Source organism: Parasteatoda tepidariorum, chromosome 7 (assembly GCF_043381705.1).
Source record: "Parasteatoda tepidariorum isolate YZ-2023 chromosome 7, CAS_Ptep_4.0, whole genome shotgun sequence".
Taxonomy (NCBI): domain Eukaryota; kingdom Metazoa; phylum Arthropoda; class Arachnida; order Araneae; family Theridiidae; genus Parasteatoda; species Parasteatoda tepidariorum.
The window spans coordinates 25054220-25081745 of NC_092210.1; the positions used below are offsets into that span (position 1 = coordinate 25054220).

The 27526-nt window shown below is 27.8% G+C and overlaps 1 protein-coding gene across 1 annotated transcript; it reads right to left on the bottom strand.

The window, feature by feature from the left end:
• Positions 1–246: 246 nt before the first annotated feature.
• LOC107450555 (pescadillo homolog) lies at positions 247–27339 on the bottom strand. The gene is made up of 15 exons (XM_043046434.2): positions 27186–27339; positions 26111–26190; positions 23857–24010; positions 18100–18209; positions 16834–16961; positions 15195–15328; positions 14024–14140; positions 11121–11177; positions 9618–9701; positions 9403–9536; positions 9183–9308; positions 6961–7145; positions 5408–5491; positions 2500–2738; positions 247–457 (listed from the first exon to the last, which is right to left on the bottom strand). The coding sequence occupies exons 1-15, from the start codon at positions 27207–27209 to the stop codon at positions 380–382; spliced, it is 1734 nt and encodes a 577-aa protein (XP_042902368.1). The 5' UTR covers positions 27210–27339; the 3' UTR covers positions 247–379.
• Positions 27340–27526: the final 187 nt, after the last annotated feature.

Consider the following 27526-nt stretch of genomic DNA (forward strand, 5'->3'; position numbering starts at 1 on the left):
TTAAAAATTTTACAACTGAAAGTGTTTTATTCAATTTACTAATTTTATATAAATTTCTTCAGAACCCTTTAAAATAGCAGAAAAATATACATCGCAGTGTCAGAAAAAAAATAATAAAATGGTGCATTTACGCACTTTTGGTAGAAAAAATGGTTTAACTAATAAGTGATTTTTTCAAAGAATTGGGCTGGGTTTTTCCAGGTTGAGTTCAAATCTGAAAGCAACAATGGACACCTAAGACAAATGTAAAAACGTTTTCAGTTTATTTTAACATGAATTAGTCCACTATTGTTCCCAGAGTTACATATAATGACACAAAAAATTTGTCTTAACAGCATTAATATAATACATTTTTATTATACATGAAATAATAACAATTTTAAAGATGCTTTGCAAGTTTTTTCTGTAGTCTCTGTTGCTTTTCATATTCTTGACGCTTTTCTTTCAATTTCAATACCTAAAAGTACAACATTTTATTTAAAAACAGATTAATATAGATGTGTACACTATTTCAGAAAACTTTCAATTCCATGAAAAGTATATAAATAAGCATATGTAATAAAAGTAAGGAGAGTTAATGTGTTCTTAAATTTTCATGGTTATCAGTAGGCTATTTCAGGATTATTAATGTGGTGTTCACATTTAAAATTATATTCTTTAATATCTTAATATTTTATCATCACAAATTTTACCAGAAATACGTAATTTTTTAGATTAAATAGATAACAGCCCATGGTGGGTCTTGGCCTACTGTGCCCACACCAATTTTCTTGACCTTGGATTCTGGGGTTCAGGTACAGATGACACAGTTAGGAAACTAAACAGAAACCTCTAGTGTTTAGTACCAAAGCATGCTTACTCATTCAAAGTACTCATTTTATTGACCCACTGAAGGTATAAAAGGCTGAGTCAACCAACACTTAAGAGTAGGCAAAAATTTAAGATGTAAGCAAAATAAATAAATGAAATTTTATATTATGTACCCAAAGATTCAGTTCAACTGGTTAAGCAAATTGCATTTTACAATTTTAACTTAATTATAGCTAGTAACATATATGTGAATATAAACGTAAAAATTTCAAGATGTAAAAGTAAATTGATGAAGAAAATAAAAATCTTTACTTAAATAAATCAACTATATAGCTATATAATTAAATCAATTATTGCTCATTTACGTTTAGTCAAATGAAACTAATCTTTCATTAGTCGATGTTAAGTTGCCATCTCAAACCTTAAAGTCATTAAATAATTACCTATTTAAAAAAAAAAATTACATTAAAATATTTATACTGCCCTAAATTGTGTTTCAAGGGGCAACTTCCTAGAAGTTCTTAAAGCATTAGCAATAAATAATGATTACAGATAATTTAAAACATTAATTTGCTTTATTTACTAGGCATTAAATTTTTTTTTCTTCCAAACTAGTCACCAGCTTACTAAAGTTAAAAGTGTTATTTTTTCCCATTTTATATAATTCAAATGAATAATTATGCTGTTATTTATTTTTGATATTAATCCCACGGGGTGAGGTTTTGCCCTCTATTTCTCGCTCCAGTGATATTTCCGTGTTGGAGTGTTCAGTAGTAATGCGCCAATAAGAATAAAACTAATTCATTTCTTTTGCCTGAAAAACAATTTTTTTCTTATTTTACACACTAAATAGCAGTACCAGGATATTTTTAAGGTAATTGTAAATAGTTTATTTTATTTTAAACTAGATGCCAGCATTAATAAAAAAAAATCGGCATTTTTATGACCGTTTTCTTGAAAATTAACCAATCATTAAGGGGTTAAATTAACAAATATAATATATTCACTGATAAGTAAACTAATTATAATTTGCAAAAAACTTAAATGTTTGTTTAAAACGGTTAATAATTTTTTAAATCAATCAATTCAAGTGTTTAATTAAGTTACTATCAATATTTAGTACCGATATTACAATAAATTTCCTAATTACATGTTATTTTACTATGCTATAATAGTTTAACATTCTAANAAAAAAGAGAATAATCACAAATTTTCCAATCAATAATGTTTTAAACTACTAAAATGATATATTATTACATTATCATTTAATTATGATTTAATAATAATTTTGTTAATTTTTCTGTAATTATTTATATTTATAGTATATATTTCAATTTTAGGAATAATTTTGTACCGAAAATGTGTTTTTGTCCTCTCATCTTGGAAAATATAGGCTTTTGCCAATTTGCTTGGCAAAAACCTGTTTTTGCCAGGACGGTTTTTACCGGTATTTACCACCTGCGGCAAAATCTTGCCAACCCTGTTTAAAACCAATTCATGAATTGACCACTCTATTTCCTCTTCATAATCTTAAGGAATATATATTTAAATTTAGAAATTACAATTAAATTTGTGCAAATTTATACAAAATTAGGTATATTAATAATTTTTTCTCTAGAAATTTTAGGGAATTTCGTTTTATCAGAAGAGTGACAACCCTGAATTGCAGCATAACAAATCTGTACTTACTTCCTTATTTTTTCTCTTTTGACCAAAGATAATTTTTTGATAAAGGTGCTTATCTTTCTTGGACATGGCCATGATTGCCAACCTTTTTTCTTCTGTAGCCTCTTTCTGTGCAATTTTAGCAGGATCTTCTTTCAGTGACACTCCCTGTGACACTTTCATTTTTGATTTTTTACTTTCAGAGTTCATGTCTTGAGCTTTCCTTTTTTTAGAATCTTTTCTGTTCTGGTTTTTATCTGGGGCTGAAAATTAAAAATGTAATTTGATTTTTATAATGAGAACTAGAAATTTTTTCTAAAAAAAGTATATTCTTTTTTTCATTCATGTACATTTGCATGCACAATGAAACTTGTAGATTTTTTTTTTACCCGTTTAAATAGTTTAAATCCTTAATACTATTTCATCCACTATTTGAATAATACTAAACTAACCCTTATAAGAAATCTTACTATGAAATTTTTCTAAAAAAGACTAAATTTTTCTTCTTCATAACATGGAAAATCATGCTCATAAAAATAAAATCTTTAGAAATAAAACTCTTTGCGGCAAAAATCTCTGGACTCCTTGAAATTTTTTTTTAGGTAGTCTTGAACTTTCAACTTGAGAAAAAAAAGATTAATTAGTTTTGTACATACTATTAATATTTAAATCTTAAAATGACTGAGTTATATTTCAATCAGCATAACTTAATGTGTGCATGATATAATGTAAACAAGAACTTTTACAAACCAACCTTAAAATGTACACTTATATATATATTTAAATTTTAGCCGATCTACTAACAAAATTCTATCATTTCGGAAATTTTATACTTACTTTTCCATGAAAAATTTCTAAATGGCACGCACCATAAAGAGTGCCCAAAAATTCACTCAAATAGTATAAATAAAAAATACAGGTTTTTAATTAAACATAGTGAATGGGGATTTGCTGTAACATGTAAATTTTTTGTTAAAATATTCAAAGTCAGTGTTTCATAAATGTGACAGAATTATAATGAAACAGCATTCAGTTTTGTTGATCAAAGTATCGGTGGTAGTGGGCTTGTTAGGAGAGAATTTAAAGTTTATGCTAATCCAGCATTAACTTTGGATCCTTCTCTAAATGTTTAACAGGCACTCAATCATGTTCATCAGAACAAAAAATTACAGGAGCAAAGTCTTAATGGTAGTGAGTGAATAAAGGCTTGATTAGAACTCTACGTTTAATAACCCTGAATTATAATATATCTTTTACGGTTGGCTACATTTCACAAAACAAATGGTATAAAATTCAAATCAAATTTTGCATGAACTTTGGAATGCCATTCATAAACCTTAATATAATATTTTACTTCAAAAAAAAATCATTAACAGATAATAAAATTATATAATCTGTCAAGATAATTGGACCATTTTGTCACAAAAATCTATTTTAAACAGCATTTTCTCTGTGGAAGACATAAAACAAAATTAACTGAGCATGAAAGCCGTCAGAGCCTAAACTGAATTTTGGGATCAACAATTAAAGTTAAAAAATAATTATCCTTGTAATTTATATCAAGAGAATTAGTAGATTTTACACGTGTTCACAAAAATCAAAGTGCAAAGTTTATTTTATTCAGGGTGCATAGCTCAATCTTTCACCTTATAAGTACTTTTTAAGCATTATATACATTAACAAAATGCAAAATAACTTAACAAGACCTTACATGATATCATGATAAAATAAACAGTTTCTGACAAAGAACTTTTTTCTTGATTATATTAGCCAAAATAAAAAGATCGAGAGATTTTTCGGTTCAATTTCAGAGAGTGGAAAATGAAGCCTGAAATTGAGATTATCTTGCAAAAAGTAGCTGAGTTACACATGAGAATGCACCACTGAACCCAGCTCAGTATGCGCATGCGGACCCCAAAGTATTTCGTATTTCATCAAAAATTTAAAATGATTGGCACTTTTATACGCTACGGAAAGATGGAACGCCGAAATGCATTGTGTTTGAATGAATTGTAAAAACGTTAAATAAAACAATGTGAAAACCACGCTATTGCATAATGCAAGGCAAAAATTTACATGGTAAAGAAAAAACCTTTTTCGAAAAGGGAAAATTAAGCACCTTTTAAAAACATTCAATAAAAAAAAGTACCCTGAAAAAATTAAAAATAAGCCCTTTTTAAAAACGTTGCGCACCATGTTATTTATTGCCTTAAGGTTGTTGATAGTGATACTATTAATTAATCAAAAATTACCTGTATGAAAAAAAGAGAAAAATTTATAATTTAATAACACCACAGGACAATGCAAGTAATAAATAATGAAAAAAAAAACTGAGTCATGTTATTCAAATATCTGAGTGTTTAGAAACTGATAAAAGTTTTTAAAGGTTAATAAAACATCAAGAGACAACTATTGGTAATTATGTAGATAAGAAGTTAAATTAACATAAAACTTATATGATAATCAATTAAATTTATAGAATCAACTATAAAAAAAAAATGAAGAAAATGTACAAAAATTTTTCTTAGACAACTATAATTTTTGTCCTCAACATAAAAAATTCCATTAAAAAAACTTTTCTAAAAACCTTGGAATGTATGTTTTAAAATACAGACTTAATTCACACATTATTTGACACAAAATTCTAATTGTATGTGTGACAGGGGTAAAATAAGAAGAAAAATCAGTTTGCTGAGCATAAAAGTAAGCAGTTAGATATGGCAATGACAGCTGGCTATTCATAAAATTGTAAAAACTTTTGAAACAGAAGTATTGGTAACCATGAATATAAAAATTTATATTCAAGAAAAAAGTTGACATGACAAAATGACTCAATATAAAAAAATTATAATAAGAGAAAAAAAAGTAATTTATAAATAAACAAAAAAAAGTATACAACAATCATCAAAATAGTAAAAGCCACTACTCTTACATTCCGATTTCTCTTCCACTGTTTCTTTATCTGATTCGGAATCCGATTCGTCTTCATCATTGAAATCTTCAACACGTGAAAGAGCTAAAGAAAAACAAGATTTATACATTAATAAATTTTTATGAAAATGCGATTTTTATTTTTTGTAATTAATGAACAATTAAACAATATAAACAATGAACAATATAAACAATTTTATTAGTGTAATTGTCCTTTGTAGTTTAGTTTGTAATTTAAATGAATATTAAATATTACAAAATTTATTTTTATTATCCTAATCTAGGTTACGTTATGAAAAACTGAATACTAAATATACTCTTTCGATTTTTTAACAAATAAATAATATAAAATGCAAAATAAATAAATAACAGATAGTTTGAAGACATTTATAGCAAAAATTTAAAATAAAAGGTATAACATACAATGACAGAAATAAAAAAAATATTGAAGATAAGAACCCCCCCCCCNCCCCCCCCCCCCCGAGATATAATACAAGTATGAATTTAAAAACTATATGAACTATGCAACCAAAAAGTTACTTAAGGTTTCAAAAAGAGAATAAGATGTTTTCTTTTGAAAATGTTCTTTTTATAAATATGCATTTTAAATGCTTTAATTTCTAATTGAAAATAATAAAATTTAAAAATAATACATAAAAATAAAATAAAAAAAACAGCAACATTGCATTGGTTATGAAAAACTTTTCCAAAGTTTTTATTGATATCTTTTCATCAAATAACTTTACCACAATCTAAATTTTTATTAAAATAGTATTTAACCGAGCAAGTGAAAAATGTATAAGAAATATCAGAGATGCCAGCAGGTATTAAGATAATTGGTTTTATTTTTAANCTAAAAAAGTTCACTACATCCGAGTGTTCACTATATCCCAGGTTCACTATAGCGGGGTTCGACTGTAGTTGTAAAATACATTTCTCGCATTAAAAAAGTGAAATAAAAATCAACCTATAAGGGAACCTGACATTGGTAAACTGTTTTGAAACTAGGGTCTGTTTAGATATAGATTTACTTTCTTTTTAAATATCAAAACCTAAAAAATTCTAATCAATCTTTGCATACCTGCCAACATTGGAGAAATAAAATAATGGAGATTTTACCAGCGACATATTTTAGGCTCATCACATATAATCAAGTAAGTCAAAAAGATAAATTAAAAATTGGAAATATTATAAGCACTTACAGTTAGTGAAGTAAAAAATATGTATATAATTCTTAATCTCTAAATAAGATTTTTTTAAAGCTTTATTTATAATTACTTAAAATATAAACACTCAATATACTGCCTGGCAATAGCACCATCTGTTGAGGAATAAGAGAAGTATTTTTGCCATTATTTTATCAGCAAAATTTTTTTTTAAAAATTTCTTCAACAAATACAGAGAAATTTGAGAATATACAGGTAAACAGGAGATAGTTGCAAAATACAGGATTCTTTGTTAAAAAAAAACAGGAGACTTGGCAGGTATGATCTTTGGCTACAGAGATAAATTAAAAAATTTCACTAAACATAGTAAAATAAAAAAAGAACATACTTCGAGTTCTTCCACTCTGGAAATCTAATAGAGCCTGTTTTTCAGGAGGAATGTAATCACCCTCTTTCTCCTCAACAAATGGTGAGAGATGAGGTGGAAGTAATTCCCCAGGAAAGTAGAGTTCAACAGGAAGAAGCATCTGGGCATTGACTGAATCATAAATCCACTGGGGCTGAACATAGTACCTAATTTATAAATGATTCATTAATCGAAAGGAGAAATCAGAAATATATGTTAGGTACAATGATAACTACTATGTTAGGTACTATTGGAGCATAGCTCACTTTGAAAACCACACTTTTAGCAAGCAATATTTTTGTGATTCACAAAATTTACAATTAGTCCCACCACTCCAGTTCATCCTTTCATAGTGAAAAATGCATAAAAATATCTCTTTGATGTTTACTTGGGTTGATGAATTCGCTCAATGTTTTTTGGGTTGTGAGCCTTATTCAAAGAACAATAACACAACAAAGAGAGAGCACAAAGCCAATTAACTATTTAAACAAAAAATAATAAAACAATTGTATTTGTTTGCATGCGTGAACTTTTAAGATTTTTCATGAACCCACTTTTTACAAACACTCAGATGTGATAAGCAAATATTGTGGTCTCTTTGCACTTATTATAAGCAAGTTTAAATGTACATGCTAGGTAAATAGTAAAACGACTACAAAATCTAGGTCATAATTATATCAGCATGAAAATGCATGTTAAAGATTAAAACAAGATAATGAAAAACAAAGTAATAATATACAAATTATGAGTCGTCGACATTAAGATTACATGTTGTCATCACTAAAAAGCAATATAGGAAAATAAAATTAAATCACTATCAACAATTCAAAACACAATTTTTTTTTGCAAATATTCAACAAAAGATTATTATGAGATATTAAGATATTATAAATCCTGTAGATTCCTTTACCAAATAATTGGAAAAATTTAATTATGTATATTATATAGTTTATAAGACCACTTTAAAAAATTATCGAGATCACTTAAAAAAATTATTTTTTTTGTTCACTAATAAAAGTGAATTTTGAAACAAAAAGAAAATATCAACCTAGTTAAATTATAAGCAAATAACACTAAACATAAATCAAAATCACTAAAAAAGCATACAATTTTTCAATATAAATTATATTGATTTTTGTGTATTATGGTAGAAGAGCCAAAAGGAGCATTGTGGTGCAAAACCTAAATGATACAGCAATTTACCACAATGATGTACATGAAGTAAAGAAATATGTAAAGCAAAGGAATAGAGTCGAAAGAGAGCATGAAAAAATAACAAATAGATAAAAGTGGAGATCACTGGGAATTGTTATGGTGGAAACTATATTTATCTGAAGAAAGTGAAACCCCTTAAAGGTTATTTTATTTTATAACCGTCGTTGAACAGCCGACCCAATTTCATGGGTTTACGACTACTTACGTTCAACTCCGTAGCCTTGCAATTTTGAACCAATCCAGAAGACAAGGAAACTCCTGGATCAGTACCCCCAGAGGTATTGATTTGTTGTGGGAACATGGAGGACTTTGAGACTCGACAGATTTAACGTGCATCAGTCACCATTTACTACACGGGGAGTCTTCGGCCGGCGAGGATCGAACCCACGACCTCTTGGATATGGGCCCAGCGCCCTACCGACCAGGCTATCCCGGCCCCCCTTAAAGGTTAGTATAACTTAGACTTTTACAACAAAGATAAAAGTATTCAGAGGAAAAGGAACAGGATAGCCTGGTTGGTAGAGTGCTGGGCCTACGCCCAAAAGGCTGTGAAATCGAAAACTCTACGTGTAGGAAATGGTGACTGATGCATGTTAAATCTGTTGGGTCACAAAGTCCTCCATGTCACCTCAACAAATCATACCCCTCGGGGTACTGAATAAGAAATTGATTGTTTTCTGGATTATGTCAAAATTACAACATGTAAAAGAATGGGTCCGCGATAATAACAGGCTGAGACCTGTGCGCGGCTGAAGTCATATTCTTGGCCATAAATGGCGCCACTGTAAAACACAGCCTATGCCTAACATTTGCTCGGTCCAACCAAGCAGGCTCGCCGCTATTGGTAAGTGGCCTTAGAAGCAACAACACAAACAGAACAACAAAAATTACAAATATAATATTCAAGCAGTTAAAAATAAATATGATGTTACAAATTTTAAAGTAGGATAATGTGTGAGTAAAATTCTGACTTAAAAGATCAGTTTTACCTATTAATGTACTGTTTGGTTCCTAATGGCCTGTCAATAATATGATGTGTAATTGTCAGATCATTTTCATCAAATGTTGCACCAAGTGATATTGTTTTATCAAAAGACACTTCTCCTCCGAAACATCTAAAACAAAAGTAAAGGCAGTAGTGCAATTAAAATAAATAAGTTAAAGTGGGGGGAAAAACGAATATATCTGTTTGAAAAATCCAATGCAAACCTTATAATAAACAGAAGAGATTCCTTAGGAACTTCCCGGTTGAGGAAAATTTTGCAACCACTAAAAAGGTTTTTGAATTTTTTAATTTCTTCAGATTTAGCTTTTTGTTCCTGAATATTTTCATCGTTGGACATCTACAGTGAAAATAATATTTAGAAATACAATTCAGTGTAAATGAATTAAAATGCAATTTAAAATAAAGAAAAATAAGTTACTTCAGGGAATTCGTCAATTTCCTCCTCTTCTTCCACATTGTTGCCCAAAGTGGATTTAAGACTTAAATTGAGAGCAGCAATAAACTATAAATAAACACAAGCAATTATTAAAAAAGAAAACAATTATAAAAGCAACTTAAAAAAAACAAACTCCATGAGGTGTATAGTGATCTACGTTGAAATATTAGATAAATAGAACCTGCTTTATTTATATTTCTTGACAGAAACTCTGATAGAATCTAACAATGAAATTATGCAAACAGTTGAACTATTTGTCGACAAAATTTTTTGACTCTTAAATTGAATACTTTTCCAGGCATTAAATGGCCAGGTATAATTCAAATTGTAGTTTATAAATAAAGAAGCAATTATATCATGTTACTAATGGCACTAGCAATAACTTCATACACACACATCAAGAAAGTTCCCACACATAATTTAACTTGAAAATGTTTGAATTGAAATGCTTGGATTGAACTGAATTGAAATAGAATTAAACAGTTACGAATCAGTATACGATGCAAGAAAATTCCCAAACTGATAACTCCACACTTTGGAGGGAAAAAAATGGTAAGATGACTAGCAATCACTATACTTGCCAACATTGGAGAAATAAAATAAGGGAGATTTTACTAGCGAGATTTTTTAGGCTACAAGTAAAGTTTTGATACATCATGCATATAAGAGAAATTCGAAATATTATAAACACTTACATTTAATTAAGTAAAAAAATATGTATATACATAAATCTTAATTTGAAGAAGTTTCCTTAAAACCATTATCTATAATTCAGGGGTCTGTCCAGGCCGAATTTACTACCGGTACCTTCACAAATTCAACTTTAGGAAAAACGGTAGTTTTACAAATTCAACTTTAGGAAAAATGGTAGTTTCACAAAATACATTTTCTTAAAATTTTATTTTTGTATCCCTTAAGAAACGGTAAATCCATATTTTGAGCATATTTTTGTGTTGATTTTTTAATATAATTTTTCACAAATTATTCAAAATTTTCAAAAAATAGGTACCTCTCTGAAAAACCTAGACAGATCCATGTAATTACTCAAACAATTAACACTCAACATACTGCTGTACTGGCAATGGCACTATCTGTTGAGGAATAAGAGAAGAATTTTTGCCATCAGAGGATATTTTATCGGCAAAAATTTTCATTATTTTTAATTTCTTCAACAAATACGGAGAAACGTGAGAATAAACGAGTAAACAGGAATAGTCATAAAATACGGGAGTCTTCGTTAAAAAAACAGGATACTTGGCAGGTATGCAACACCTGCAGAGTTTCCAAAACAAGACAAAAGAGGTAGATACAAGCGTAAAAAACAAGTCCAAAGATAGCTGCAATGTTATGAATTTTAAAACTAATATTTTAAAGCAAGATCATATTTCCCCATTCAAGAATAACCATTTTTTTCAATTATCTGGAACAGGTTGGATCTCAATTTAATTTCAATAATTGACTAAATAACATAAAGACATATCTTACCTCCGTGCTGTCCTCTTCCCCATTCATCAATTCTTCAGACGAACAACTAACAGCAAGCTATGTGAAATAAAACATTATGCGTAAGTATAACAAATAATTAATAAAATAGCTTTAAACCCTTTACTACCTTATATTACAGATCAATTACTACCTCATATTAACAACTGGTCAGGTCAACTGGTCAGATTTCCTTGATATAATCAGGAATGTCAACTATATAATATTACTATGATAAAGTATTAAAAACTATGTTTTGCAGGCTTCTGCAAAGTTTTACCAATATCTTATTAGTTAAAATTCTTAGTGGTCGATGGATCGTGGATTAGAGTCCCCTTACCGTCAGGCTAACCGTTGGAGGTTTCTGTAATTTTCCTCTCCAACCAAAGCAAATTCGGGTTAGTTTCGATAAAAAGGCCTCGAAGTCGTAAACTCAGAATTAGGTCTGATGTACAAAGTTCTAGATAAAAATAGTTATAGATAAAGTTTTGAATTAAAATTATCCACGATGACGGCTGTTCAATGTTGGTTACTTATAAAATAAAATATTTTAATATGGTCAATCCAAGATAACTGGAACAAAGTTGCATTTTATATGAACTTTAGAATTAATTTTAAAGCTTTGTGGGCTGAATAACTTTAATTCGAGTCCACTAAATCAAAAATCATACTTTAAAATAAGACTTTTGCTTCTGCTAGAAAAATCACCCCCTAAAGAGGAGCAAGTTGTCATTCCTTCATAATTATATGAATTCATCTTTAAATTTTTTTAGAGGGTAGTACATGGAATTAAAATATAATTTATACCTTTGACAATGCATTATTTTTTTTTATTTACTTTCTAGTAAAACCAGTGAACTGGAAAGAATTTACATTTTAAATATAATTTACACTTTCGACAATGTATTATTTTTTTTATTTACTTTCTAGTAAAAACCAGTGAACTGGAAAGAATGATAAATAAAATCATGGAATTAATAAAATTACATTTTTACTACAAAATAAAGCATAGTAAATAGGCGAGAGCTGGACAAAATATGGGTCTGGATTTATTCGGCATCATTCATCATTCTGTAATCATTAATCGCATGAAACTGGTTGCAGATAGTCACTATGCTATTTAGAGGTGAATGAAAGACAGTGTAGGCTACTTGTTTTTCAATGCCAATGTTTTGCAAAATTTGATCAGAAAAGCTTTAATTTTTTCACCGCCAATTTTTCTTTGTACTTCCTAATGGCTTCAAGAATTATTCATGGTAAATTTAGCATCAGATAACACCTTATTTAGCTGTTATTTTAAATTATTAAATCACCTAATTTTCAACATTATTGTATAAAACCTCAGGTGGTTTGAACATGTTAGCAATGCAGAGAAGCATGATCAAAGCATGAGCATGAAAGAAGCATGATTTCTGTTCTAAAATCTGATTCTACTGCTACCTAAATCTACTAAATGTTACAAACATATTAAGTTCAAAACTTCGATACTGCTTGATTTTAAAATCTCTGTAAGTTATATAGTGTATAAAATTAATTTAATCAATTTAATGCGATTAACAAATATTTTAGTAATAAAAAAAAATTTCTTACTCATTATTTAACTGGTTACCCAATTTCAATTACATTAAACTAGATTGGATAAAACCAGGTGGTAGTATACTACCAAAAAATAATTGTTTACACCTCACAATATTTTTTTTAATTTATTTTGAAATTAAAGGACAAAATTATTATTAATTAAAAAAAGATATTTTATNTATTTTAGTAATAAAAAAAAATTTCTTACTCATTATTTAACTGGTTACCCAATTTCAATTACATTAAACTAGATTGGATAAAACCAGGTGGTAGTATACTACCAAAAAATAATTGTTTACACCTCACAATATTTTTTTGAATTTATTTTGAAATTAAAGGACAAAATTATTATTAATTAAAAAAAAACTCAGTGACTCAGTTTTTTCCAACATCCTGTTACTGAAATAAAGTTTCATTTTGAATTTTTTTAAAAATTGATTGGTGTGTAAAATGATATTTTTGTACATCTACAAAGAAACTTAAGTTATGTTTGTTTAATTTCAATAAGCATAACACACCTAAATATACTGGATTATTATAAATACAGCAGAACCTCAAATATTCAACATCTACTAAACCAGGGGGACATGAGAACATCGAAATTATCAAATAATCAAGGGGGGATGTAAACTGATTTTGTGAGTATATAAATGCTAAAATATGAGTAAAACTACTGAAAACAAATAGAAACAACAAAAAAAAGTTTAATAAAAACAGGCATTTTACTTTTCTATTTTGAATAACCATAAAATACACTGGTTATCATAAATTAAGGAAAAATCACAAAAATCGCGATAACTCAAGAAATTACACATGGAATTTTANTTTGTGATTTTTCCTTAATTTATGATAACCAGTGTATTAATAATAATAAAATAAAAAAAAACAGAGAATTTGTTTTCTGTTTAACAACTATGTTCTAACCAGATGCTAAACTCTTATAACTTGACTATTATCAACCACTCAAATGCCAGAATATTGTGTTTGTTAATGGCTATTAGCTGTTTGCATTATTTTACTTCAAAAGGAAATTAAACTATTTTACTTAGAAAGCCTATTATTTTGATGTTATAGATTAAACTAAAGCAGTAAGTTACTTATTGCTTCTAAAATCATTTTGCCTTTTTATTGCAAATGCTCACAATACACAAGAAATTTGAAAGAAAAAAAAAGGGGGGAAGGCATGATACATTATGAAATTCATGTGGAAAAACCATACTCCTGTATTATTATTAACAATATCAACTTGCTCAGGCTTCCAAACTTTGCAAGTGTTTAATTTTTTAAAAACAAACAAACCATGATCTAAGTAAAAATTATTTCCTTACCGCTGGAGGATATTTCAAGTTTATTGAACTGTACAGCTTATAATTAACGAAACCCAACATGGTACTGTAGAACTGAGCAAATGTAACCATGATTTTAAAGTCTACGTCTGTAGGTCTCTGAAAGAGAATGAAGTATTAGCTAGCTGCCTTTGTTTTTGAAACATAGTTAATATTTTCCTTTCATTGTCTATGTTTATAAATGCTTATAAAAGTTTTTAATGCAATAAAAAATTTTATAGAACTAGAATTAACTATAAGCATTTTGAGCAGTAACTCTAACAATACTACACTATTATGAATACATTTTAAAATGGAATATATCACACACTGCTATAAAATAATAGTATAAAGTAAAATAACTAAATTTAATATTTTGAGGACATAGTAACTTTTAGGCAAATGAAATACTTTATGAATAAAGTTTTACAATTTTACAGAAAGCAAAAACTTTTATAACTGCATTATACATCTAAAGGTATAGTAAACATTTAATTAACATGAATAACATCCTCCTAATTAGTATATAGATCTTTTATGCACTAGCTCAGTGCATTTCAAAATTCTTTTATTTTCAAAAATAGTTAATGTTGGAAGAATTCTTTCTAAAATCTAGAACATTCATGTTTTCAACAGTATATTTTTTTTAAAATTCGATAATAAGAATAATTATCACTTCTTTGTTTTAACAAAAAAGAGAAGAGCTTTTCAGTCAAAAATCTACTGCAAAACTAATCAAATTTTAATGTCTGTTTCGTTGACAAAGGTAAAAAAAAAATAATAATAATAATATATGAATCAGCAAAAAAATAATGAAGTTTTTTCTCCATAAAGTTGCAGAACTGATCACACAGTTTTTTTTCTTTTTTTCAAAGTACTGTAAAAGACAACTGTTGGTAATTTTTATTTTCATTTTAACACAATGATATTGTAAGAACCTTGTCTATTACTGAGCAAAAATTAAAAATAGTTTCCAGTTTTTAAAAACATATTATTTTAAATAGAAAAAATAGCAAGTTCTAAGTTAATTATTTGAAGGGAAAAATTACAATAATAAATAAATAAAATAAAGGCTCAATTTTGAAACTAAAATAACTACCTCCCACTTATAGTTGATTGCATATTGTTAAAATAAAACACATGTGATGAAAGTATAACAAAAAGCATAACTTACATTAAAACCAAAAGTATGAGGTACAACCCAAGTTATTGTTTGTCCCATTATTTCAGCTTGATAGTAAATTCCTTTGATAGACACGAAAACTTTACGCAAGGCCTTTGTCTCTACGATGTAGTGCAAGAATTCAACTAAAACCAATAAAGATGAATAATTGAATTACATTAAGCAAATAAACAAAATAAACAGAAAGTTGTTAAAAAAATTTTTTAAAATAACATGTTTTTTTTCCCAATTAACATTCCTAAATGATTGTGCTTTCAATTAAGATGTAATGAATCAAGTTCTATGCTACTTTGCATAAATAAAACGTAGTGCTTTTTTTTAATTTTTTTTTTAAGTGGTGTTTTTTTAATGGCGTAGTAGTGTTTTTTTTTTTTTATGTATATATAGGTTAACTTTGAGCATTAACACAAAACGTCAGAAATCTGTTTTACAAATTAAACATTAACTACAAANATTTAGTGGTAAAAAATGGTTTTTATATACATGAATATTCAGTAATTTCACTTTAAGTTTGATTAAGTTAAGTTTGATGAGTTCACTTTAAGATGACTTTTCTTTAAGTTGCTACAAAATGTCATTGTTAAAAATAAAAAAAATGTCAACAAAATGTAATTGTTTAATAATCTCTCTTGCGGAATCAAAGAATATCTGATGATTTAATATTCATTCTGAAGATTTCTAGACTATCTAATCTACTTGTGCCTATAAAAACACGAAAAGTATTTGTATATGGAAGTTGATGTATTTTTCTTAAAATAATATTCAATCTGAACACTAATATTCATTTTAAAACAGGTAAATAATTTTTAATCAAAGCTTAATGTTTTATTTAAAGTAATTTAGAATTAAACTAATCACTACTGTATTGCAACTAAATATTATTTATACGATTGCAACTAAACAATATTTATAAAACTCTCACTTAACTGTTTTTAAAAAAAAATCTGTAATTACTGAACTGTTAATTGGATTAAAATCACTTGAAATAATTTGTACAAAGAGATCAATTAAAAGATTTTATTTTAACTTTTAAAATGAGTAACTTAATACAGTACCCCTAAATCACACTAGTAAAATATCATGGCAACAACATAAATATTTTTTTTTCCTTTCATAATCCCTCAGTTTAATATATAAATGATTGTAACATTGAAAATTTTAATTCAGTATTACAAAAATTATACCCAAACAAAAGTAATTTGGAGATGGTGAGGACGCTCAACTTTTTGCATAACATTTAACAATTTCTTGACAAATTCAGATGCACCATACAACTTAGACATTAATAAATACTTTTTTAAATGACTTATATTTTTACTCAGTACCTTATAATAAAATTATAGTTGAGCTATAACCCAGAAAAAATAAAATAAAGTTAATAAAAAAATGCTTCCAATAATATCAGAACTGCCTGAAGCACGGCTTAAAATCATCCAATGTGCCAGTGCTCTAGTGAGTAATGAGATCAATTAGGAATATATGGATATGTATGTAAATTCATTTGACAGAAAAACAAAAATTTAAAACAAATTTAAATAATAAAAAAAAATTTATTTTATTAAGTAACATTTATGTGTATATAATTGAAAAAGCAATAATTTGAAACAATAAAACTTGTTGTATTACTAACCAGTAAGTCTCCTACATAAATGTATTAACTCCACTTTAATGCTATGTGATTTTGGAAATGAACTGAATAGAAAGCACATAGAAATCACATCATCTAAATCTCTTAAAGCATCAACAAATGTGGGGTACCTAGTAAAAAATTTTTTAACTATCACTTCAAAGGAAACAGTATAGTACCCAATAATGGGTACTATACTGTTAATACAAACTTGAAAAAAAATTTACAAATACAATAATACAAACTTTAAAAAAAAAAATACAAACTTGAAAAAAAATTGAAACTTTTAAATACAAACTTGAAAAAAAATTATATTCATATTTACATTATACATTAGTTTTTACACAATTACTATTGAAAATTTAGTTATAATAAATTATAACTCAAATAATAATCGAAATAAAAAATTGACTTCCACAAATACAAACAATCATATTTCGAAAATAAACTAAAGTTGGCAGGATTGAATATTGAGTAATTAAAAACTTGAAAATGAAAATGTTTCGCATGAGAGAACAAACATGCAATTCAATGAGAAAAAAATAGATAAAGATATATAAATAAACAAAAAAAATTGTTGCTTTAAAAGTATTTTGTGGATCCCCCCCAAAGTTTTATATTGAGTTTGTCTTTTGATCCTGTCTCAAACTTAGTTATGGATAGAATTGCAATAACAACAGACAAATGAGAGCAAGTTAAAATAAATTTCTTCAGAAAATAGTTCATTTATTTTTTATTCCGGTGGCTTGGGTGGACATCGTTTAGATGTTGCCAAAATTCTTCTCAAATCGTAATTCTTTCTAAACAAAAAAATTGACATGTATATGAGAATTGTGTCAAATACAAAAATTTCTTCAGATTATCAAAAAAACTTACTTCTTTTTTAAAGCTAAGATGGATGCTTTGGCAAGGATTACAAAATTATCACAAAGAAAAAAAATCAATTTAAAGAGGGTCAGGTTAGAGATGTTAGACATTATATTACAAAATAAATTCTAGGATACATAAACTTAAAGGCATATTTTCAGATTTTTTGTTTCTTTTTACTGATTACAGGCACTGTTGGCAATGTACTAGTATTATGCGCTTAAAACTAAATCTTGGGTTTAAGAACTCAAGTAATCAAGGGACTTAAAATACTTTTTATTCTATTTATTATCATGATAATGTCACTCCTAAAAATTCTTGTGAGACTTTCTGAAATACTTCTGGATTTTAAACATGTTAACAAATATAGAATGGAGTTTTATTATACATTCTGGAATTTACCTTTCTTTAACAACATGGTCTAGCTTAAAAATGGGTTGATTTTCACGAAGTCTTTGGCTAGTGTCTTGATCTTGTTTACCAATAGCCTTCTTCAAGCGTCTCACAAACACCTAAAGAATTTCAAGTAAAAATTACAGAGACAAAACAAAACTGTTTAAATGCATTGAAAACCATTTTAAAAAATTAACTAAACTAACTAAAATTAAACTAAAATTTAAGTTAATCTGTTGTAATGTAAAGTTTTAAAATGAAAAAAAAGTATTTCAAATAGTCATTCATCAATCATTAAACAAATTTGTAAGTAGAATTTAACAAGTAACTAGTACAAGTATATATGGTACAATGAGTTTTTTACTTGGTCAGATATATACACAAAGATATATTAAAATCTAAATTAAATTCTTCAACATAAAACAAATAGTATTTTTATTTAAAAGTACATACTTACTCAATCAATTGATAACACCTTTTATGTAAATAAGAAAAATTGCAGAAAAAAGTTTAATCATAGTTTAGACTAATATTAAATTTCTGGAACTGATTTGTTATGTGTCTGCACACGGTTTCCGGGATTTCTTTTCTCCAAAACATTGNATCAATTCAAGACCTCTCACATACCTCTCAGAAGATCTGGATGACTTAATACCTCTTTCTCCGTCCATGTTTTTACAAGAGATCTCGACGGTGGGAGTACCTGATTTAGATCAGCTGTTTACAATAGATTTATCGGAAGCACGAAACAACAGCTACGGCCAATGTGGTTTTTGGATTTTACTTGTTTGTTGAGATTAATGTGATGTAATGATTGATAGTGTGTGCGGAACAGAAGTTTTGTAATACTTGCACAGTTTTTTTCTCTCTCTCTTCTTTTTCCCCCAATTTTATGTGCAATTGCCTGTATAAATTTATAAGGAATTCACTACACTGCTTTTTAACATCAGGGCTTAATCCAGGTTTTCAATCCTAGTACCTATTTTTGTGAAAAAAATTATTTTTGTGAAATTTTTTTTTATTTTTGTGAAAATTAAGTATTGCTAAAAAAAAATTACATATGTATACAAAAAGTACAATACTATAAAAAACATACACATATTGCGCAAGGAATTGCTTATAAGACAGCTTGCAGATTAATTCCATTTATTAATCCAATGTAAATTATACAGCCAGCCAGCATAGAAATTTTTAAACTTATTTACTAATAAAATTTATTGAACTTATTATGATTAAGAGATTATTATTTTGATATTGTGTTAACTTTACTTTTGAATTAATGGTTGAAAAAATAATAGAAATACAGAATACATAGATAAAATTATATCAATCACAGAGATATTTTGCGATTTTTAGTATTTTTAAAGATAGTAATTATGTTTTGAGCCTGTTCATCAGATAATAATTTTGATCCATTGAAAATTATGTTTAGATGACAATTTAAAGACTTCTGTGAAATGCTGCATCTCAGTTTGGTACAGACTAAATTCATCTTAGAAAACAATCTTTCCACAGATGCTGTAGAGGAAGGAACAATCACACATAAAGTTAACAGTCTCATTAAATTAGGAAAATCATTCCACACTGTAGCTTTTCTTTCCATAATTGATATTAAATCTGATGGTGTAATTTTGTGTCCCATACACACTTTAGCTTCATCTTTTTCATTTTTTCTAATCAACAATTTTGCTGCTTCTAATTTTTCTATATCAAAGGTTAATTTTGATTCTTGCATTTCTAATTCAAATTTAATAAGTTCTTCTTTTGCTGATATTTCTTGAATAAATGGTGCAGACTCTGTTGTTTGTCCTTGAAAATGATTAGTTTGCTTTTGGCCATAGAACAACATTAAATCTGACCATTTTTTTTCAATTAATTCTGCTTGATAGACATCTCTTCTTTCATGGTCTTGGACAAAAACGTCAAATGCAGCCAAGGGAGACTTGTCGCTTACTTCAAATGCAATTTTCATCTCATTTTTAAAATCATCTAAAAATGGATAGATAAAATTGTTCTCAAAATCTAACAATATTTTATGCGAATCACTTTTTTTGTTCTTACGAAGCTTGCGGTTTAAACAAGTTACTTCTTCAGCAAACTCTAGAAAATCCAAGCTTTTAGAAAAAAAAGTTGCTTCTCTCAAATTTTTACCAAAGTTCTCAATGTCTTTTAAAGTGTCTTGTACTTTATCATTGATAGAACTAAAGTTAATTGATTGTTTTTGCAGCCACAAATTTAATCTATCAACAATTTTTAGCATATCAGCTAGAAACAACATAGTTAAAAAAACTTCTGGGTTTAAGAGCTGATCTCTCACACCCTTTACTTCTGGTTCTTTTGTGTTATTGAAAACTGCATCTAGAGTTTCAATCATCTCTTTAAATCGAGATGCCACTCTAACACATGCATGCCCATGTGATAACCATCGTGTTGTAGAAACTTTTAACATTTTTAGTGTTTCTATATTGTATACATTTTCTTGTATATTTTTCAAAATATTATATTTTTTTGCACTATAGTGAAACATTTTCCACAAACTAATCAACAAAGTGTCCACACTTTTTAAATAGCTATGTTTCTTTAGCAAATGTGCAAACACAAGAGCTAACCGATGGTTGCGACAATTTATATAAATGCAATGAGGAGATATGTGCTTCATTCTTCTTTGTAACCCTGTTACTTCTCCACTCATCACGTTGGTTCCATCTAATGACACAAATAGACATTTTTTTATATCTATGCCTTTTGCAAGCATAAAGTGCTCAATTGTGCTCATTATAGTTGCAGCATCAGTAGCTGCTAAATTTATAAGTCCTAAAAAATTCTCTTGAACTTTTCCATTAGGAACTTTAAATCTGGCTAATAAGCCTAGTTGCTCTCTTTGTGCTTTGTCCATGCTTTCATCTGCAAACAAAGCAAAAGCATCACACACTTTTAATTGTGATAACATACTTTCTTCAATGTATTCGGAAATACATTCCAAAAGGTTTTGTACAGAAACTCGTGATAAATATGTTGCATTTTTTGCACAAGTTTCTAAGTGTCTCCTAATGTCTGTATCTTGAAGATCATTGCCCAAAAATTGTATTAAACTCTCAAAATTTTCTAAAACAGCCCATTGCTTTTGTAACATAAAGTTTAAAACTTTAACAAATTTCTTCATTACAATGTTATTTTTTTCTTTATCATTTTCGGCTCCTTTTTGAATTTGCTCAGAAACATTGAGTTTTTTAACTGAATTGATACTGCTTGTTGCATTAATATGCATTCTACAGTCTTCATGTTTCTTCATGCATCTAGTTGGATGCCCAAGAAAATTTACCCCTTCAGTTATCCAAGGTCCTTTATTATTTACAACAGAACACACTCTGCATAAAAACCCTCCAGCTGAAGGACTATAGTAAATCCATTCTTTACATTTTTCATACTTTGTGACATTGGTTAATTTATTTTCCTTATCGATGTTTTCAGGCTTTTTGCTACTGATGAAATTGACTTCGCTTTCGACATTTTCCTCTATCGCAGGAACAGCATCGCTTTTTTCTGTAACAAAACAATCATGTAACTCTTCAATCATTGGTTCCGTAGCATTTTTAATGCACTGTGCCTCGTTATCAACGGTTTTTTCAGACGGCGACTGTTGTGACAGTTTCTCCTCAGTTTTTTCAGACTGAAAAAATGTTTTAATTGATTTAGTTCCTATACTATCGATCGTGCGTAAACACTTCACGTAATAATCGCTATTCCGTGAGCCACCCGCTCCACTTAAATTTCTTCCTCGCTTCATTATAAAAACTTTTCATATATCTTGTTAAAAAATACGAATGGAACACGTTTTACGCTAAATCATAACAAAAACACTTGTCGTCTGGGAAAATGAGGTGAGTTGTTTATGCGCTGGCTCAATTTAGCCGGTTGCTTAGTATAAAAACTTCACCACTCACTCCGATTGAATGGCGTATTTAGGAGAAGTGACGTCAGCATATCAAGCCTGTTTTCGAGCCTGATGGCGTACCATACGGCGTTCACTGTGAATCCACTTTTCCGTGAACCGCTCGGAAAACTATTCAGCACTTTAATTCCTTCTAACTTTCTTTCTTATTTTCGTGAAGATGCGTTTTTTTTGTGAAGGTACCGATTTTTTTTTTTAATTTTGTGAAGGTACCGAAAAACGGTACCAAAATCGCCCTGGATTAAGCCCTGAACATTAAATAATCATCCAGGTGTTTTTTTTTTTTTCAATCCATCTACATAGTCAAAATAAATTAAGAATGCTTAAATTAATTTTTGAAGAGATGTGTAGAATCTTAGCATGTGGGTGTGAGAATAATTTTTTTGCAAGTTTTTTGCTTTAAATAATGCTGGGGAATGTTAACTTTACTGCTTTATAAAATAACTAATGATTTGATCAATTTTCTTAACTAATTATTTAACTAATGATTTGATCATCTGCTGAACGATGATTAAAGACATGCTGAATTTTAAGGTGTTGTGACGGAAAGAAAGAGGATACATGCTCTATAAGCGAGTATCTCCAATGTGTTTATGTTTTTATTAACATATCTTTCTATATGATATGCAAGTTTTAGTTTAGCATCATTAAATAATAACAATGCATATATGTATTGCAATATTTTTATGAAACTCGAGGCAGAGTAGTAACAAATCATGTTTAGCGCTGTAAAATAGTTTTGTGCGTGTATATTGCTATATTTTTTGAAATTTTCAATAGAGTAGCAAAAAAGTTACACAGAGTTTAATATTTGATACAGGTCTGTAATTTTTTCATTTATGAAATGCATCTTTAATTTTATTTAATTTTAGTTTTCTGAGTATATATCGTTAGATTTTTATGAAATTCACAGCAAAGTAGTAATGAAACATTGGCCTGGGAGATAATATTTGATATAAATCTGCCACTTTTTTATTTTACTTAAGAAATGCTTGCTTTGTACTGTTAAAATGGCATAAAAACATTAGAATATAGAATTTAACAGGATTTCACTATTCGATTCTGATTTTGGCATGTAACAAAAAGAACAGCAATAAAACTGCACCAAAAGTAGTTGGCAAGAAAAAATTACCAAACATCATATGAGGGCACAATTAATCAGAATATATAATAAGTCAAATCCATACATACATATATATATATATATTTAATATAAACTTTTTAGAACACCACACGCATCAATCTTTTATTGACCCTGAACTGAGTAAGTATAGAATTAGCTTGTTTATCTGCACAAAAAATCAGTTTTCTGGTGTTATTGAAAAGGTATGTTGTTAAAGGTATGTTTAAATCTTTCTATACATTAAAAAACAAATCTGCACATATTTCTTTTTCTGAGCAGAAAACAAAATAGATTGTAACACAAACTGAGCATAGAGTTAACAGTAAGATTAGACTATAATAAAAAAAAAATCTTTTGTCCTAACCTTTTTTTTTTTTTTTTTAATAAAACTGGAAATAAAGAACAAAGAGTTAATGCATTATTTAACATAATAAAGCATAATGTAAAATGCTAGCAAAATGTTGGCTCTAATGTTGCTGAAGATTCATAAACAAAAAATGATATCTTGGAAGAAAATAAATAACTTCAGCCATAATTATTTTAATAATAGAATAAGGAAAAAATATTTTATTCCTTTTAGGTTCATTTTTAAAGCAATAGGTAAGGGACAAAAATTTAGTTAATATTGCGTACGATAAAAATTAAATAAAATAAATAAAGACAAAGCAATATAAGCGTAATAAATATTTACCCTGAAATCACGAAACTTATTGATTAATGGTTCGTGAGACAGAAATTGAATGTCTTTCAAGAAGTAATATGTTTTGTTGGTTGAGCTTTTCTTATTGGCTTTTCTTTTATTAGGTGGTTCCACAGGATATATTCCTTTTAAAATGCATAATCTCCTGTAAACCCAAAAATACATTTGTTATTATAGGTGTCAACATATTTAATCCATAATGTCATTAAATATCTAATAAAATTTAAAATTTTTTTTAAATAAAATTCAAAAATGACATTTTAAAAATTGTTAGTGTGAATTTACTGTAAGAAAAAAAAACATCATTACTTCAAATGGTGTCAATATCTTTTCCATATAATTTAAACATTTGATTCTTTGATTATGTCATCTTTCCTTTCTTATGCATCTCTCGATGCTATGACCTCTGTTAATATTTTTAGCTCTTCCAGATTCCCACATACTGCAAGATTTTTGTCCACTATATTTACTTCATCATCTTTAATTCCTTTTGTAATTATTAAATATATTATTTTGTATTATGAGTTTTTTCTAATCTTAGAGTGGATATTCTTAGTGCATGCATATTTAACATGTCTAATTTTTGAAAAAAGAGCAACTTAAACAACTTTTTTCCAAAAATGACAATATTTATTTTAGCTTCAGAATTCAAAGGTCACCAGGAAATTTTTTTGGCTAAAAGATTTCCATTTTTCTATTATCATTATAGCAAATGTGTAGGTAATACAGATTTTTTATGGTTTCTAAGTGTTTGAGTCATTAAAGTTCTTGAAATAAAAGTTTTCATTGGGCAAAACATTGTAATAATTATCAAATATTATTTTACTGATTCCTTGAAATACTTAACCAACATAAAAAAAAAATTGCAAATCTTTAAATAAAGAGGATATAAACATGTTATCTGATTAATAGGGATTGATAAAATATGTCACAGGAATTTATGAATACAAATGAATTTATGAATAATACAACCTACGGTCCACTGGCCTTCAAAGTTTATGACTTGGCTCCCGAGCAGTTATTAATTATTTAAAGAAACTATAAAAGTCTTTTTGAATAAAAAAAAATTAAATTAAGATAAAATTTTCTTTTATATCCTTGGGGGAAAAAAGCCATAGTAGGAAGTTGGCCTCTTTTCTTATATTTTTTTACTGGTCATTTACTCCTATGATTACTAAATGTTTTCATGTAAGCTAGGACCATTTTCTTGTGTTTAGTGCTTTCAAAAAAATATTATTTCATAAAAATGTTAGACATTATTACGATTAGGATTTTGCATGTCACTTTCGATTAGGATTCAATTGCACGTTGAATTTTCACGAATAAAGTTTTACCTTCCTATGTTGTTCTCCGACATAGCATTTTTTAGTTTTTGTGGTCCCTTATCAAAAAAAGGTTTTGCATCTCTGATAACCATTAGATAGATACAAATAGCACTAGATCACATATATTTAATAGTGTATTGATCATATTCTTTTGATATTATTTAAACACATATTCAGAAATAAAAAGACATAAATTGATTAAAATGTTCAGAAACTAATCTAAGAAAAAAAAATTATGACAGAAGGAATACAATTCAACAGTAACTTTCGGATCAGAAATTTATAAGTAGATTTTTCATAAAATATGATAAACAAGAATTTAAAAGCTACTCAAAAAGAAACTGAAAGAGAAAGTTTATATTATAAAAGATATAATACCCCTTTGGTGAAAATTAAAAAAAGGTTTGTTAGATTTTGTGTGGCACTTATATCTAAATATGATGATTATGATTCCGTTATTTGTATTTTTTTAAAATTACATTTTGTTATGTTTATTAACAGCTATGATTAATGTGTTTTCATTATGACTTTCATTTCAAATTTTTTATTCAGGATCTTTTTTAAAACCTGCATACTTTCAACAATTTCATTAACTATTTCTCAAAAACAAAATTGACCAAATAATATTTTTTTTTAAAAATAAAAGTTGGATCTTGCTTTCTGTTAATACAAATATCAGTTAAGAGATTTACCAACCAAAGTTTTAATAAAAAACATTATTAATATCCAAACACAATATTATAGTAAAAATAATAATGTTTTTAATTAATAAGGTTCGACCTATTAATTAATAACTAACCACTGAAAAAAATCTTTGTAATTTGTATTGAACTTGTATGAAATCATATTTAAAACACAAAATTGAAAAAGAATATCACAACATTCAGAATATATGTACTGTTAAAATTTTTATTTTATACCTGAAATCTTTTAAGGAGAGTCCTAATTTTTTCAGTGCTTGTTTCCTACTAACATAGGAAGTAGCTATACCTCTTTCCCCCTGAAAAAAATTAGATAATGACTGTTAGAACCAAGGCATATAAATTGACACTTAACAATTCCTGGAAGGTTTAAACTATAGTCACATTCACTAAATACCAACCATCATAAATTGCCAAATATGTACATACGATCTTATCAAATGTAATATTTTGTTATGGTTTGTAAACTTGGTTTTATTTCGTTAGCAAAAATGTCGGAGGTCTCAGTATTGTGATAATCGTCAAGTTTCAGTAACTTAAGGGCTGTGGCCCACAAGAAACTAAAAAAAATATCACAGAAAGGACAAACTCGAAAGGTTTAACTCGTAGCCATTCCCGTGCAAATTTGACGAATGTAGTTGACGCGACAGATCACGATACGGAAATATCCCCCAAAAAAGTATGATACTAAATAGATTGATTTATAACTAAGAACATTATCTTGATTTCTTCAATAGTCAAATATAATAATAACATGAAATAGTAAAAAATTATCTTATGAAGAAAACAATTTAGAACTATATTACAGAGATACACAATTTAAGACCAAATGAAAAGTTACAAGAACTGAGAAAAATGAACAGTAACAAATTTAAACAAGCCTAATCCATTTCTTTTCAAAATCATTCCATGAGCGTTCACTTACAATTAATCAAATACATCACAGAAACAATAAATCTGGCACTTTAGAATGTCTTTTAAATATTTGTTTTCGCCTCAGATATTTGCATCAAATTTCATTTCACACAGTGACAACTTTCTATTTTCATAGTTCATTGTCAAAAAAAATAAATAAAAAGTCGCACTAGTTTACATAATTATGCTCATATAAATAATACAATGAACACACTTAAACATCAATAAAATCATTATCTATTTATCCAACTAATTTAGCAATACTAAAATGCTTTTCACACATCGCAATTGAAAAAAAATTATTCGATTTGAAAAAGATCAAGCTAATCAAATTTAAAAAAAGATATAGACTTTAAAAAGAAGTTTGTTTAATCAATACCTTCCTAAATAAAATGCGACCCATTCTAGTTTTTCCTTCAAATTATTAAATTTAGATATATGAAATCGAAAAGCCAGGACAAATTTATAAATACAAAACAACGTGCACAATGTGTTTTGTTGCCACCAGATATTTCACACTTGAAATTTTTAATAATAAACTATTGAGCAAATATGTCTTGGAATACACAAAAAAAACTTCAACTTCTAACTAACGCTTTATTCCGAACGCTTTACTGCTGAATGAAATGAATGGATAAATATTAATTCTATTTTACCCAGAGCCGTTTTTAAGGATGGGCCAAGTGGGCCCTGGCCCAGGGCCCCGAGTTCTAATGGGGC

Excerpts from the sequence above, each read along its gene's own strand:
- LOC107450555 (XM_043046434.2), bottom strand. The coding sequence starts at position 27,209 with ATGGGTCGCATTTTATTTAGGAAG. Across the intron at positions 5,492-6,960 it reads CCAGAGTGGAAGAACTCGAA|CTCTTTCACGTGTTGAAGAT; the intron begins GTATGTTCTTTT and ends GTTTTTCTTTAG. Across the intron at positions 458-2,499 it reads AAAAGAGAAAAAATAAGGAA|GTATTGAAATTGAAAGAAAA; the intron begins GTAAGTACAGAT and ends TTGTACTTTTAG.